Source organism: Myotis brandtii, unplaced genomic scaffold (assembly GCF_000412655.1).
Source record: "Myotis brandtii unplaced genomic scaffold, ASM41265v1 scaffold126, whole genome shotgun sequence".
In the NCBI taxonomy this organism is placed as follows: Eukaryota; Metazoa; Chordata; class Mammalia; order Chiroptera; family Vespertilionidae; genus Myotis; species Myotis brandtii.
Genome location: NW_005354425.1, coordinates 1025125 through 1040875, shown reverse-complemented (window position 1 = coordinate 1040875; position 15751 = coordinate 1025125). Strand labels below are relative to the sequence as shown.

At 38.8% G+C, this 15751-nt stretch overlaps 1 protein-coding gene across 1 annotated transcript in view; it reads left to right on the top strand.

The window, feature by feature from the left end:
* IL13RA1 (interleukin 13 receptor, alpha 1) overlaps window positions 1-15751 on the top strand; it is a 63130-nt gene that overhangs the window by 18388 nt on the left and 28991 nt on the right. The window contains exons 4-6 of the mRNA XM_014534184.1: window positions 1817-1937; window positions 9711-9898; window positions 12163-12311. Of these exons, the coding sequence (XP_014389670.1) occupies window positions 1817-1937; window positions 9711-9898; window positions 12163-12311 (458 nt within the window). The remainder of the gene's footprint in view (window positions 1-1816; window positions 1938-9710; window positions 9899-12162; window positions 12312-15751) is intronic.

Sequence of the window (15751 nt, the reverse complement as noted above, 5' to 3'; positions counted from 1 at the left end):
GGCTGGCCGGAGGGAGGGAAGCCCTGGGTCCCGGGTGTGGGGCGAGGCAGAGGCAGTTAGGGGCAGCTAGTCCAGCAGGGGAGCAGTTAGAGGTGATCAGGCAGGCAGGCAAAGGTGGTTAGGGGCAATCAGGCAGGCAGGCAGGCAAGCAGTTAGGAGCCAGCGGTCCCAGATTGCGAGAGGCAGTCAGACATCCCCCGAGGGGTCCCAGATTGGAGAGGGTGCAAGCTGGGCTGATTCCCACCCCCCATGCACAAATTTCATGCACCGAGCCTCTAGTTTAATATAAAGACTTGATGCTTCAACTAAAAAATATGTTAAGAATAGAAATTTCAGATCATAAAGATTTTAAAGCTCCTAAAGTCATAACACACAATAGGCAGCTACTAAGAATTATGTTATGCATACCTTTCCCTGAATTCGTTCAAGAAGAATGTTTAGTATTTAAAACAAGATGTGTCAGTATTAATCAAAAGATGAGGTAAATTATAACCTAGTAAACTTTATTTTTGTTAATCCTCACCCAAGGATATTTTTCAATTATTGATTTTTAAAGAGTGGAAGGCAGGGAGGGAACGGGGGAGGGGAGAGAGAGAGACAGGAACATTGATGTGAGAGAGGCACATCATTTGTTGCCTCCCACATACACCCCAACTGGGATTGGGTATCAAACCTGCAACTCAGGTGTATGCCTTTGACCAGGAACCAAATCTGAGTCCCTTTGGTGTATAGGCCAACACTCTAACCAGCCAGGGCACACCAGCCAGGGCTAAACTTGTTTTTTTTTTTTAATATATTTTTATTGATTTCAAAGGGGAAGGGAGAGTGAAAGAGAGATAGAAACATCAATGAGAGAGAATCATTGATTTGAGCCCACAACCCGGAATCGAACTGTCACCTCCTGGTTCATAGGTCAATGCTCAACCACTGAACCATGCCGGCTGAGCTAAACTTATTTGTTTTTAAAGATAGATAGTGCTTGCTTTGGCAGCATGTGTACTAAAATTGGAATGATACAGAGAAGATTAACATGCTTCCTGCACAAGGATGACACACAAATTCATGACAATAAAAAATATTCTAATGGATGCTGCCAAGATAAATATATTTTTGATACTCCTTTTTGGAATTTATCTTCAGAATAGATAATATATTCCTTTGAATAATTTCAGAGAAACTCAATTTTTTTTTAAAAAAATGAAACTTTATAAGAAGTAAACAAATTTAATTTTGGATTCAAGTGTGATAAATAAGTTATATAATGAAAATTAAGCAATTTTGTTCAAAAAGTAAAGAATGTAGGTAGGTTGTTTATATTTTCTCATTAATTTAGGAATTCTGTAGTCATTTCTTTTTTTTTTAATATATTTTATTGAATTTTTACAGAGAGGAAGGGAGAGGAATAGAGAGTTAGAAACATCAATGGGAGAGAAACATCGATCAGCTGCCTCCTGCACACCCCCTACTGGGGATATGCCCGCAACCAAGGTACATGCCCTTGACTGGAATCGAACCTGGGACCCTTGAGTCCGCAGGCCGACGCTCTATCCACTGAGTCAAACCGGTTCGGCTGTAGTCATTTCTTATTACGAAAATATTATTTGACCTTTCAACTCTCCAGTTAGGGATATAAGAGGGCCCCTCAATGATAATAAAGGTATTTTCTTAGTATTGGGAGGTGAGAGAGAAGGTTGTGAACATTTTAGATTTGGGTAAAGCAGCATGCAGCACCCCCACCATTCCCATGCCCCAGAGTGATTGGCTAGCCTGCCTTACAAGGAAAGGAAGGTCCTAAACTCTTGGCTGGGTATTCTAGGCGATCCTGAGTCGGCTGTGACTGAGCTACAATGTGTTTCGCACAACCTGAACTACATGAAGTGCACTTGGCTCCCCGGAAGGAACACAAGTCCTGACACTAACTATACTCTCTCCTACTGGTAAGTGTGGACAAGAGACTTATAGAGAAATGACTGATTGTGATGGTGTTGGGAGCCTTTGGATCTAACTTAGTATTTTTTTTTTTAAAGAACAGCTAATTCTTTTCGGAACACCCCAGGAGATGGGCAGTTTGCTTTAGTGAAAAATGCATTTGATTTTGGTGGCTACTTTGAAAAAACTTTCAAAAATAATTATAGATCCACAGGATGTTGCAAAAATGCACAAGGAGATCCTGCATACCCTTCACCCAGCTTCTCCCAATGGTAACATCCTGTGTAACTAGAGTACAAAATCAAAACCAGAAAATTGGCATTGGTACAGTCCACTCAACTCATCCAATGTTTACCAGTATTAAATGCACTCATATGAGTGTGTGTGTGTGTGTAATTCTATGCAATTTTATCACATGTATTGATATAGAATGGTTCCATTACCACAAGGATTCCTTAAGTTTCCCTTTTATAGCTATATCTACCTCCCTTCAGCACCTCCTCTCCCTCTACTCCTTTCCCCCAAGTTTCTAAACTCTGACAACCACTAATCTGTTCATCTCTATAATTTTGTCATTTTAAGAATGTTACTGGAATGGAATCATACAACATATAACTGTTAGAGGCTGACTAAAAAAAACCCCACCTCTGTATAGTATCCAAGTTGTTGTGTGTTGTGTGTATTAATAGTTCATTTATTCCTTTTTATTGCTGAGTAGTAGTCCAAGATATGGATGTACCAGTTGGTTTAAGCATTAATTTATTGGAGGATATCTTGGTTGTTTCTAATTTTTTGCTTATGAATGATCTGCTGTGAATATTTGCGAACATATATCCATTCTCTGGAATAAATGACCAAGAATACAGTTATTAGGGCCTATGGTAATTGCATATTTAGATTTATAACAAACTGCCAAGCTATTTTCTAGAATGGCTGTACCATTTTCCATTCATACCAGTAATGTATGAATCTTTGGTGTCTACCTTTAAAAGGGAAAATTATATCATGCCCAGATTTACAAAATAATTTAGCTCTCCACAAAATAACATATTTGATATTTATGACTACAGCTACAAAACCTGTTATATTTCTAAATTCATCTTTAATCATTTCCTTTCCTTTAGAGCAGTGGTTCTCAACCTTGGCTGCACATTAGAATCACCTGGGAATCTTTTTAAAATCCTGATTTCTGGGCTTCATCCTCCCAATCTTGGTTGCACATTAGAATCACCTGGGAATCTTTTTAAATTCTTGATGAGGCCCAGGATTTTAAAAAGATTCCCAGGTGATTTTAATGTGCAGTCAAGGTTGAGAACCACTGCTTTAGAGGCTAGAATTATTAGCAACAGGACAAGGAAGAAAGGACCAGGTTAACCAATTCAATTCAATAAAGCTTTAATTAGTACACATTGCGGGTAAAGCACTGAATGGGCAGCTGAGATAAGATACATGCCTCTTTGCTCCTACAGCTTAAAATGTAGAGAGGTAGGCCTGATCACTTGGATTCCTCTTCTTTTTTCTTATCTTAACTCAAACATTACTTCCTCTCCAGAAAGCCTTTCTTGACCTCTGAAGTCTAGCTTTGTGTGCCCCATCATAGTTGTATCCCACGGAACCTTGCACTTTCCCATGCAATAGTACTCAGCACATTGTGTTGTCGTTTCCTGTTTACTTTGTGGTAGCCCTCCCCAGACTTCGGTCTCCCTTGAGAGCAGGGACTGTGTCTTGTTTTCCCCTGTGTCTGACATGGTAGGTGCGGGCTCCATATATGAGTTTGAATGTTTGGTAGGAACTAAAGCGAAAGAACATTTGGAACTGGGGTGAGAATTTAGGAGGGATAAACAACTCAGGAACATTATGGTTCAGGGCTAAAAATTGGAGGATTGAGTAGATTTGACTCCCTAAAGCAGTGATGGCGAACCTTTTGAGCTCGGCGTGTCAGCATTTTGAAAACCCTAACTTAACTCTGGTGCTGAGTCACATATAGAAATTTTTTGATATTTGCAACCATAGTAAAACAAAGATGTATATTTTTGATATTTATTTTATATATTTAAATGCCATTTAACAAAGAAAAATCAACCAAAAAAATGAGTTCGCGTGTCACCTCTGTCATAGGTTCACCATCACTGCCCTAAAGAATTGCTAGTGAAAGGGCTATAGAACTAAGTCTTAAAAGGAATAGCCTGGCTCTGTTGATGTTGCAGTGAAGTCTGGAGAGAGCTGTTATTACAGGCTTTTAAGAGCTCTCAAGAGTTAGTAACATCCTTTGTTTATTTCGCTATTAACTCCTCTTGCTTTCCCTGCAATCAGTATTGGTATAATCACAGGGAAGATCTTTAAAGAGTCTGTGTCTATAGAGGGAGCAGGGAAAGGAAACGGAGTTGCCTCAAAACTTTGTTATTCCATAGCAAGACTACCCAGGAAAGTAACCCAGATATAGAAATTGGGGTGATGTAGATGGTGATGTAGCCCTTGGATTTCTTACAAGAAAAATAGGGAAGTGTCTTGGGCAATATACTAGCACAACCAAATCTTAAAGCAAGTTGCGAAATGATTGCCCTCCTGGGTGAATAAGTTACAAAAGACTGGAACAACCAATCTTCTTCCAGGTTGATGCATTGTCCTGCCAAAGCTGATAACAGACAGTGCCTGGGTTGCCTTTCAGCCTGCAAACCAAAATCTACCATCATTGGGTGTGACTCAAGAAGTCATCCCAAGAGAGTGATGGTTCCTTGCACTCAATGGGGCAGGGATTAGGGGTAGCACTTCTTGTCATACACATTCCTGGAGTTGGTCATTAGCATAGACTCTTGTTATAATAAAAACCTGCACTGTCCAACACAGGAGCCACTAGCCAACATGTGATTATTTACATTTTAATTTAAGTTAATTAAAATTAAAGCAAATTAAAACTTCATTGTTCAAGTCTTACTAGCCAATTTCACACGTGGCTAGTGGCTCCTGTATTAGATAGCACAGATATCGAATATTTCCATAACCCCAGAAAATTTTGTTGGCCTGTGCAGATATAGATTCTATATCTTCTGCCCTCACCATCCCATAACTTATTCTTTTCTGGAGCCACACTCCCTAGGTTCAAATCTTGGCTCTCTTTCTTACTAGCAAGTGTAATTTGGGACAAGCGCCTTTTCTTTGAGCCTCAGTTTTGTAAACTGTAAAATGGAAATAGTAATAATAGTACTACTTCTTCAGGTTGTTGTGAGGGCCGCTGTTGTATGAAAAGTGTTTAGAGCCATGTCTAACTGCTAACATGTATAGAGTAAGCACTCCATACATGATAGCTATATTGTTTTATATTATTCATCCCACTCCCTTGCAGATATAGCCAGTACACATTGCTGGCCTCTTCTCTATCTTGAAGGAATAGCACCTAGCCCATACTTCCTCCTCTTCTGCTCTCCTCTAGAGAGATTCTTTACAATCAGAATCACAAAAGAAGGCGAGACATATGGCTTATTCCTTACCAAGCATTTGAAATTGATTTAGGTATCAGTTTAAATCATGTAAAGCTCTCAGACTGTTTCCCAAATCCCCAATCCAAAAATGTAGTGTCATTTTGAAGCCCCAGGGTTGTGACTTGTGGCTCTGGAGCGAGAATCTGGCATTGAAGGAGCCTGACCTTAGTAGCTACAGACTAGCCATGTCAGTGAGTTTTAGGGAATTTCTTACCACATTAATCATCTTCAGAGTTGAGGAAATAGTCTTTCATTTGTCCATTCCATCTGTATGTTTGCAGTGTGAGTCTGTGGAGGATTTCAGTGTGTGAATTTTGAAGATTTTTAAAAATATGTTTTTATTGATTTCGGAGAGAGGGAGGGAGAGGGAGAGAGAGATAGAAACATCAGTGAGAGAGATACATTGATCGCTTCCTCCTGCATGCCCCCTACTGGGGATTGGCCTGCAACCTCCTGGTGCAGGGGATGATGCTCAACCAACTGCGCCACAGGGGCTGGGCCAGTGTGTGAATTTTTAACACGAAGCAGCTAAATGCCTTCTGTCTTAGCTTATCATCTAATCTTTCACAGGAAGTCCCCCAAAATTGTCTATTCAAAACCAATATTGCCCAGCCAGCGTGGCTCAGTGGTTGAGCATTGACCCATGAATCAAGAGATCACTGAGTCACTTCCCGGTTGGGGCACATGCCCAGGTTTCGGGTTCAGTTCACAGTAGGAAGAGTGCAGGAGGCAGCCAATCAATGTTTTTCTTGATGTTTCTCTCTCATTGATGTTTCCATCTATCCTTCTCCCTCTCTCTCTAAAATCAACAAAAAACATTTTAAGAAACATTAGTTCACTTTTTCTTATTTTTTCTAAATTACAACAAAAAATAAATTTTATATCTGGGGTCCATGAGAATATGTGACATACTCAGGGTACAAAACTGAAAAAGGAATCTCGATTCCCATTAGAAGAGTTCCTTTCATTATTTGAAACAAAAAAAAAAGTTAACTTTCTACGTAGTTTTCTTTAGTTATGTAACAAAAATGTCATCAGTATCTTGGTTTCTGTTTCTGGCTGTCTGTGGAAAAACATTCCAGGCCTCTGTTCTAAAAACTAGCCAAGGCAGTGAGTTTTTAAAAGACTGTTTTCCTTCATGAACCACTGGGGCCTACAATTAGGAGCAAAGCCTTATGTACTGTTTCTTAAGGGACAAGAGCATTTTGTTATATTGAAGAATTTCTTTGCACAGCCTTTGAAGGATTAAATATATTAGATCTGAACTTTTCTTTTTTTTAATACCTTATTTTCTTGGAGCAGTTTTAGGTTTACAACAAAATTGAGAGGAAGATACAGAAATTTCCCACGTAACCCCTATCCCCACACATGCACAGACTCCCGTATTATCAACATCCCCCACCAGAATGGTACATTTGTTACCAATGGTGAACCTACTTTGACACATCATTATCACCCAAAGTCCATAGTTTATCTTAGGGGTCACTCTTGCTGTTAAATATTTTATGTGTTTGGATGCATGTATAATAACATGTATCCACAATTATAGTATCATGCAGAGTATTTTCCTTGCCCTAAAATTCTTTATTCTCTGCCTTTTCATCTCTTCCCCCAACCCCTGACAAGCACTGATCCTTTTACGGTCTCTATAGTTTTGCCTTTTCCCAGAATGTCATATAGTTGGAATCATACAGTATCTAGCCTTTTCAAACTGGCTTCTTTTACTTAGTAATATGAATTTAAGGTTCTTCCATGTCTTTTCATGGCTTGATAGCTCATTTCTTTTTAGGGCTAAATAATGTTCCATTTTCTGGGTGTACCACAGTTTATTTATCCATTCACCTACTGAAGGACATTTTGGTTGCTTTCAAACTCTAACAATGAATGGTATATGCAGGATTTGTGTGGACATAAGTTTTCATTGATTTCAGAGAGATGAAGGGAGAGGGAGAGAGAGAAACATCAATGAGAGAGAAACATCAATCGCTGCCTCCTGCAGGCCCCTGCCAGGGATTGAGCCTGCAACCTGAAGGACTGAAGGACATATTGGTTGCTTTCCAACTCTGGCTATGAATGGTATATGCAGGATTTTATGTGGACATAAGTTTTTAACTCCTTTAAGTAAGTACTAGAGTATGATTGCTGGATTGTATGGTAAGAGTATGTTCACTTTTTAAAGAAACTTCCAAATTGTCTTCCAAAGTGACCATTTTGCATTCCCACCAGTAATGAATTAAAGTTCCTGTTGCTCCACATATTTACCAGCATTTGGTGTCATCAGCATTCTGGATTTTGACCATTTTGATAGGTGTTTAGTGTTATATTGTTGCTTTAATTTGCATTTCCCTGTTGTGGAGCATCTTTTCATGTGCTTACTTACCATCTATATATCTTTGGTGAGGTGTCTGTGAGGGTCTTTGGCCCATTTTTTAGTTGGGTTGTTTGTTTTCTTGTTGAGTTTTTAGAGTTCTTTGTGTATTTTTTGGATACTAGCCCTTTAGCAGATGTCTTTTGCAAATATTTTCTTGCATTCTGTGGCTTGTTTTCTTATTTTCTTGATATTGTCTTGCAGAGCAGAAGTTTTTAATTTTAATGAAGTCTAGCTTATTATTTTTTTTATAGATCATACCTTTGGTGTTGTGTCTAAAAAAGTCATTATCATACCTAAGTTCATCTAGGTTTTATTCTATATTATTACATAGAAGATTTATAGTTGTACATTTTACATTTAAGTCTGTGACCCATTGTGAGTTTAGTTTTGTGAAGGGTGTAAGGTCTGTGACTAGATTTATTTTTTGCATGTGGACGTCTAGCTGTTCTGGCACCATTTGTTGAAAAGACTATCTTTGCTCCTTGGTATTGCCTTTGCTCCTTTGTTAAAGATCAGTTGACTGTATTTATGGGAGTAGATCTAAGTTTTATAAATCCTGATTTGCAGTAGAATCCCCTGGAGAATTGCTGTTAAAATGCTGATCCCTAGGCCTTCTAAATAGGATCCTCTGGGAGAGGGTTTGAGGAATCTACATTTTAAATGACTACAGATGATTCTGCGATAACAGGTCAAGGGTTTTGAACTCTTTACTCTTAGTCCATTATTTAAACTGTTTCCCTGTTGCACAGCTCCCATTGTGGCTGACAATGTAAAGCTTGACTCTTCTGCCACTTACTACAAAACAGAATCCTTTGATAGCATAGACAAAAAAGTGTAGTGAGCACATTCTCTGTGCTTGCACTGTGCTAGGTGCTGATGATCATTGAGGAAAGGTATATGTAGAGGTTTTCGAAATGGGAAGTAATACACCAGCAGTACTGGTTATGGAAGACAGTTAAAACCACATGGTGAAGTAAGACACTTAGAAAGACAGTGTATTCTGGAACATAGATCTGGCAGTGATTGGAGGGAACTAATAATGAAGGTCCCAGAGGTCAGTCTGGAGAAGACATGAAATCCGAAGTGATTAGGACATGAAACTGGGTGAGACCAATGGAAATATCACAGGAGAGAATTCAAGAAGCTTTGCAAAGAATGAAATAACAGAATTTAGTGATAGAATATAGGGAAAAGAAGGGGAAAATGGAATTTCAAAGGCTGAAATTGAGGAGCCCAGAGGAAATGAGCTCAGACTGGTGGAAATTTGGAACATTAGAAGGAAAGGCAATTTGTCAGGGAAAAGGGGACATATGTTTTGGTCATTGAATTTGAGGCAAGAGTGGAACACTAGAATGGAGCATTTGGAAATCTGGGACTGGATCCAAGGTGAGAGGTTAGGACTAGGCATCCCTAGCATAAAAATTCTAATCAAAGGATGGAAATTATAGGCTGGGGCTGAACAGATGTGGGACTAAGAAATAGAGAGAGATGTGCAGAAGGCTATTGACTGGATGGAAACCCTCTGAGAAGAGGAGAAGGGAGAGGAACAAGACAAGAAAACAAGGAAGGAGCAGAAAGCGGGACCAGAGGAGAACCATGGAATTCAGCAGATGGGATATATTCAAGAAGCATAAAACTTCTCAACCTGCCCTCATAACACTTCGTATTCAGAAGAAGGAAAAGAACCAGTACTCCTATAGTTTCCATGGCTATAGGAACATTTGTTTCTCTTAGAGTATAAAATGGAACCATGTAAAGTGTCGTTTTAGAAAAATCTATCTTGCCATATTGCAAATATTGCTTTTCATGGACATCTTAGGTCATTCAAAACAAAACAAAATAAAACAAAACCCAACCCAACAATGTCTGCCTTTGTTTCTTGAGTTTCTTGTTAAAAATAATGCAGAAGATTGTCTCATTTTACCTTGTAGGCACAGCAGCTTGGGAAAAATTCATCAATGTGAAAACATCTCTAGAGAAGGTCAACACATTACTTGTTCTTTTACTCTGACTAAAGTAAATGATTCCAGTTTCGACCCACAGAGTGTTCAAGTGATGGTCAAGGATAATGCAGGAAAAATTAGACCATCCTTTCATATAGTGCCTTTAACTTCTCGTGGTAAGTTTTCAAAGTCCTCTATGACAGCGTGGATAAAAGTGTTAATGTCTTTTGAAAAATCAATACATACAATAGAAACAGATTTTGTTTTTAAGATCTTACCAGAAAAAAGACTATGCTTATATATCTTTACTTGATCTTTTTTAAAGAAGCAAGTTTAGAAATTATTTTATTTAGTACCTATGCACATGTTTTCTCTTTGTTCACTTATGAGTACACTGAGACAGCAAGCAGTTAGTTATAGAACCAAGATTGGAACCCAGGCTCTCTGACTTTTAAGATCTGTTCTCTTTTACTTATACTTGACAGGATGGTGCTGCAGAATAACTATGATTGAATATAGTTCCTGAACAATCTATGTTATAGTTTATTTTTAAAAAGCTTAAACTGGAGGTAGAATGATCAGGGGTGATATTCAAATTGTCTAACATTCTGAGTGGTCCAGGCACTGATCAATGAGAACAACCAGTGCAGCTGAGTATCAGCCTATTAGAAAGAGCCTCCCACTTGAAAATAAAATACCTGCTTGAGGTGCTAGCTTCTTCACTTTGGAAAAGCTATATACATTCTCTTTGTTTCCTCATCTATAAAATGGGGTGCATGGTCCCTCTTGATCTCTAAGGATTGTACATTTAACCCTTGAACAGCATGGGTTTGAACTGTGTGGGTCCACTTATACATGTATTTTTTTCAATCTGTACAGTGCTGTAAATGTATTTTTCATATAATTTTCTTAATAACATTTTCTCTAGCTTACTTTATTATAAGAATACAGTATATAATACATATAAAATACATATGCATCAATCAACTGTTTGTACTATCGGGAAGGCTTCTGGTTAATAGTATGTTATTAGTTGTTAAGTGTTTCGGGAGTCAAAAGTTATATGCAGATTTTTGACTAGGGGTGGCAGTGACTCCCTTAACCCTCTGTTGTTCAAGGGTCAACTGTAGAAGGTTCAAATGATGTGAGGTGTATAAAAGTGTTTTGTAAATCTCTAAAGCAGACTACTGTAAGCATTGTGTTTGTTTATATGTTGCAGTACCCCGACAAAGAGCTCAGATACTGGCTAAATGGTATACAGAAAATGTATAGGCAAATAACCATGAATTAACAAAAGCTCCCAAGTCTGTGAGCAGAACACTATTTGCTCTTTCAGATACTCAGGGAAGTGAATTCTAATAGTGAACCAAAGGGAGCTTAGTTTGTAGCTCCAGGGAGTGAAGTTGCGGTAACATGCCAAGTGGGATAATCTGAAGCAAAGCCCTTCTTTGTCCTCTTCCTTGCTTGGCAGGTTGTCCTCGATGGACCTTTTGAAGCTCATTTTGCTAATTTTCTTCCTAGAGATTAGTGGTGACATAAAGGGAGATACTTCTCAGCTAGAAGGTGACATCTTCAGATTTTTTGTTAATTATTCATTCTCTTCTGTTGCGCGGTCTTACACATAGCTGACTCCCGAAAAAACTAAATTGACTAAACTAATTTTTTTTACTTTATTTTACATTGTGGTTATAATCACATAACATTAAATTTATCATCTTAACCATTTCTAAATGTACTGTTCAACAGTTAAATATATTCACATTGTTGTGCATCAGATCTCAAGAACTTTTTATCTTGTAAAACTGAAACTTGATGCCCCCAAACACTAATTCCCTCTCATCCCTCCCCCCTGCTCTTGGTAACCACCTTCTTACTTTCTGTTGCTATGATTTTGACAACTTTGGATACTTCATAAATGGAATCATATAGTAGTTGTCCTTTTGTGATGGGCTTATTTCACTTAGCATAATGTCCTTGAGGTTCATCATTGTTGTAGCATGTGTCAGAGACTAGGCTAATGTTTAAATTGTGGTCTTTGATTGGCAAAATGGGTAACAGCTGGGGAAACCCCTTGCACTTGGTGCCCGTTACCCATTAGGTGGAGGCACATCTGGACCAGACACTTCTTTTCTTTATGATGCAGCTGGATGTCTTGATTATACCCTGGCCATGTTCTAACCAGATGCATATCAGAGTTCATGCCATTTGCCAGACACCCAAAGATGTTCCTTAAATCCATTACTAGGCAATTTAACATAAGCTTCCTTCATTAACCATGGCTAATCAGAAATCTAGAACTGTATGCCTGATCATGGAAGGCCATTAAAAGTATCAGCCCTATTTTGATTTAACTTTGTGACTTTTGTTATCTGTTCCCACATATGTATCTCATCAAAATAAACTCTGGAAGCTAATTTGTATTCTTCTATTTCTCTTTCAGTGCAACCTGATCCTCCACATATTAAAAGGCTCTTCTTTCAACATGGTGACTTATACGTGCTAGGGAAGAATCCACAGAATTTTATTAGCACTTGCTTATCTTATCAAGTAGAAGTCAATAACAGCCAAACTGAGAAGCATATTTTATCTGTAAGTGTTTCTTAGATTGTTGTTTTTATTTGGATATTTTTCTTTCACTTGAATTTCTTATAGTATAACACATTGAAATATCAATGAAATTTAGCTCTTAGATTTGTCACATAATTATGATGATGATAATTCCTTGTCTGAAATAGGTTGGTGGAAGGTTTGAGGGTTTATGATAGCATTGACTGCAAGATTTAAGCCATATATTAATTCATTTGCTCAAAAAAATTTTATTAGACCTGGTTCATATGGCTCAGTTGGTTGATCATCGTCCTGTGCATTGAAACATCACTGGTTCCATTCCTGGTCAGGGCACATGCCCAGGTTGTGGGCTTGAACCCTTGTTGGGGTGTGTGCAGGAGGCAGCTGATCAACGTTTCTCTCACATTAATGTTTTTCTCTCAGTCTTCCTTCCTTGCTCTCTAAAAAATCAGTAAAAACATATTTCAAAAAAAATTTTATTATGTGACTACCATGTGCCATGCACTATATAAATATAAATAAGAAGGTAAATATATAAATGAATAAGCTAATTTCAGGGAATGGATGCTATGAAGAAAATTAAATGGGGTGATATAGTACAGTGATGGGAAGGCCTGAGGGAATAGTAGGTAGGGTAATCATCCAAAGTGGTGACCAGAGATGAGACCACAATGATGAGCAGGAGCTAGCCATGTGAAGATCTGGGGTTGGAGGGGACAGCAAGTACAAAGCCTTGGAAGGAATGAGTGTGGCATGTGTGAAAAACAGAATGAACTCTAGAGTCAGATCAGGTAGATACTTGGAGGCTCTGGTGTATTCAAATTTGAGTAGTTAGTATTGGTTGGATTATATACAGTTTTATTATTCCGAATCTAGTACAAAATATGCTAATTAGAGGTCTCTGTGGGGCACTGGGCATAACATTATGCAGCATAACCTCAGGGCATCAGTCTCATTGATAGACTTTAGAGTAGAGGTCACAAACTGGGCCTCAGACATTTTTGTTTGGGCCACAAACTGCAGTTTTGTTTGTCTTTTTAATTTGAAATTTTTACCTAGATTTAAAACTGTGGTACCCGTAGAGTGTAGTTTCCATAGGTGGCACCTCAAGACCACAGGGACTGTGCCACTCAGTTGTGTGCCACCTGCCCCGGCCCTGTGCATTTGAGTTTTAGAGGTTCGAAACCAAGTGTTTTGTATTGGCTTTTAAAGGAGCCCAGCACACATGGGCAAATTCCTTGGTTCAATTGCTTTAGCTCCTCAAGGGAGTTTCAAAATACAGACTTATCATGGTTTGACTTACGATGGCACAAAAAACGATACACATTTGCTAGAAACTGTACTTTGAAGTTTGAATTTTGATCTTTTCCTGGACTAGTGCTATGCAGTATGATACACTCTCATGTGTAATTAATTTTAGTTCAATGCTTCAAACATTCTTCAGGCCCACTGTGCTTTTAACTGTGTACATTAGTGATGAGTACCCATATATCCATTGTTTTTCACTTTTGGTACAGTATTTAATAAATTATATGGGATATTCAACACTTTATTATAAAGCTAGAGGCCCGGTGCATGAATTTGTGCTCTGGTGGGTCCAGCCAGCCTGCCCTGATGGGGGCCATCGGGGGTGGGCGGCTGGGGCAAGGGGCCATGAGCAGGGCCGGCCGGGGCTAGGGGCTGTGGGTGGTTTGCTGGCTGCCCCCCCCATCAGGGTCGGGGTGCCCGCTCAGGGGTGGGGCCAGCAGGGGCAAGGGGCCGTGGGTGTTCTGGTTGTTCTGCCATTTGGTCAATTTGCATATTACCCTTTTATTAGATTATTTTGCCCCACTGTAGGTCATGTAAGTGTTCTGAGAATGTTTAATATAGGCTAGGCTAAGCTATGATGTTCAGTAGGTTAGGTGTATTAAATGCATTTTCGACTTTGGATATTTTCAACATATGAGGTGTTTATTGGGATGTAATGCCATCATAAGTTGAGGAGCATCTCTACTTACTAAAATAAGCCAGTGTTGACAGTTTAATAACTCCAAAGGAAGTGACCAGGTCCACAGCTGAGCAGAGCTCTTCTGGGCATTTGCAGATCAGTCTATTTCTGAAATAGAGTAACCATGATCTAGAACAGAAACTGATGTCCCCATACAATACTGCAAAGGGAAAAGGCAAAGGGCTTCCAAGTGGGAGAGGGTGCGACTTGAATTTCCAACTAAATGAGCTATCAGAAAACTGAAATATACTTGCTTTCTCCAGCCTTTATTGCTCTCGTGTCAAATCCCGAATACATATGCTGCTTGTATTACTCATTTGGCACTGAATTATGTCATGCTAGTTACTCTGATCACCTGTTTTGGCCTGTTCTCTCCACTAAAAATATAAGCTGCTGTAGGGAGGAGTTAGGTGGTGTTTACTTTGTGCTGTTCCTGCTATTAATAGCAGCTAACATGTATTGAGAAATTAGTATGCACTAGGTATTTTAATAAGCATTTTATCTGAATTGTCTCATTAAGTCCTCACAGTAACCCCAAGGATCTAGGTGCTGTCCCCCTCCCCATTTTACAGACGAGAAAACTCAGTCTCAGAGGTTACTCCTAAGATCACATTTCTAGAAAGTGGTAAAGTCAAAATTTCAGCAAAAGTCCAAGTTCAAAGATTTTGTTCTTAAACACTGTGGAGCACTTCAATACTTCCTCTTAATACTAACAGCCATCAATTATTAAGTGTTTATGATATGCTACAAATATACTCTTCTGTGTACTTCTCATACGGTGGTTTATAATAATTCATGAAGTAGTTTACATTTTATAGAGAAAGTAAGGCTCAGAGAGGTTAAGTAACTTATTACAGACCATACAGCTAATAAGTATGACTTCAAAAGTTGGTCTCCACGTATTAAACCTTGACAAAGAATACTTGGTATAACACCATTTGTGTAGTCATCACTTAACACATTTTTGTTGAATTAAATTACTTTATTTTTTATGAACTTCTGAACAGAAGAGAACACACATATATGGAACTTATTAATCTAAATCAGAACTATAGCCTATGTGGAGTTAACTCTGTTTATACACTTGAGTGTAATGTACTCTCTCCTAGCAGATGGTCAGCAGCTGCTTCCTCTCCTAGAATGTCATCAGCTTTTGTGTGCTCTCTTGAGTTCTGCTGGTTAAACCTTTTTTTTTTCTTTTTGCAAGACTTTTTGAGCAATTATTTTGCCTGGTGTTCCAGTTAAGAGAGGGAAGTAGGCTGGAACATGAACTGTGCCATCACATGAGGGCTGTGGTCAGACAGAGGTAGCTCATGACAGAATCACAAAGTAAGAATGACTTGTTTTTGGCCACCCCCATCCCTGCAAACTGTCTACTTGGTTCTCTGTGCCTTTGTTTTCCTTTTCTCATAGAGGTATCTGAGCAGCTGATAAATAACACAAGAGGATTTACATTTGAACAAGAGCCCAAAGC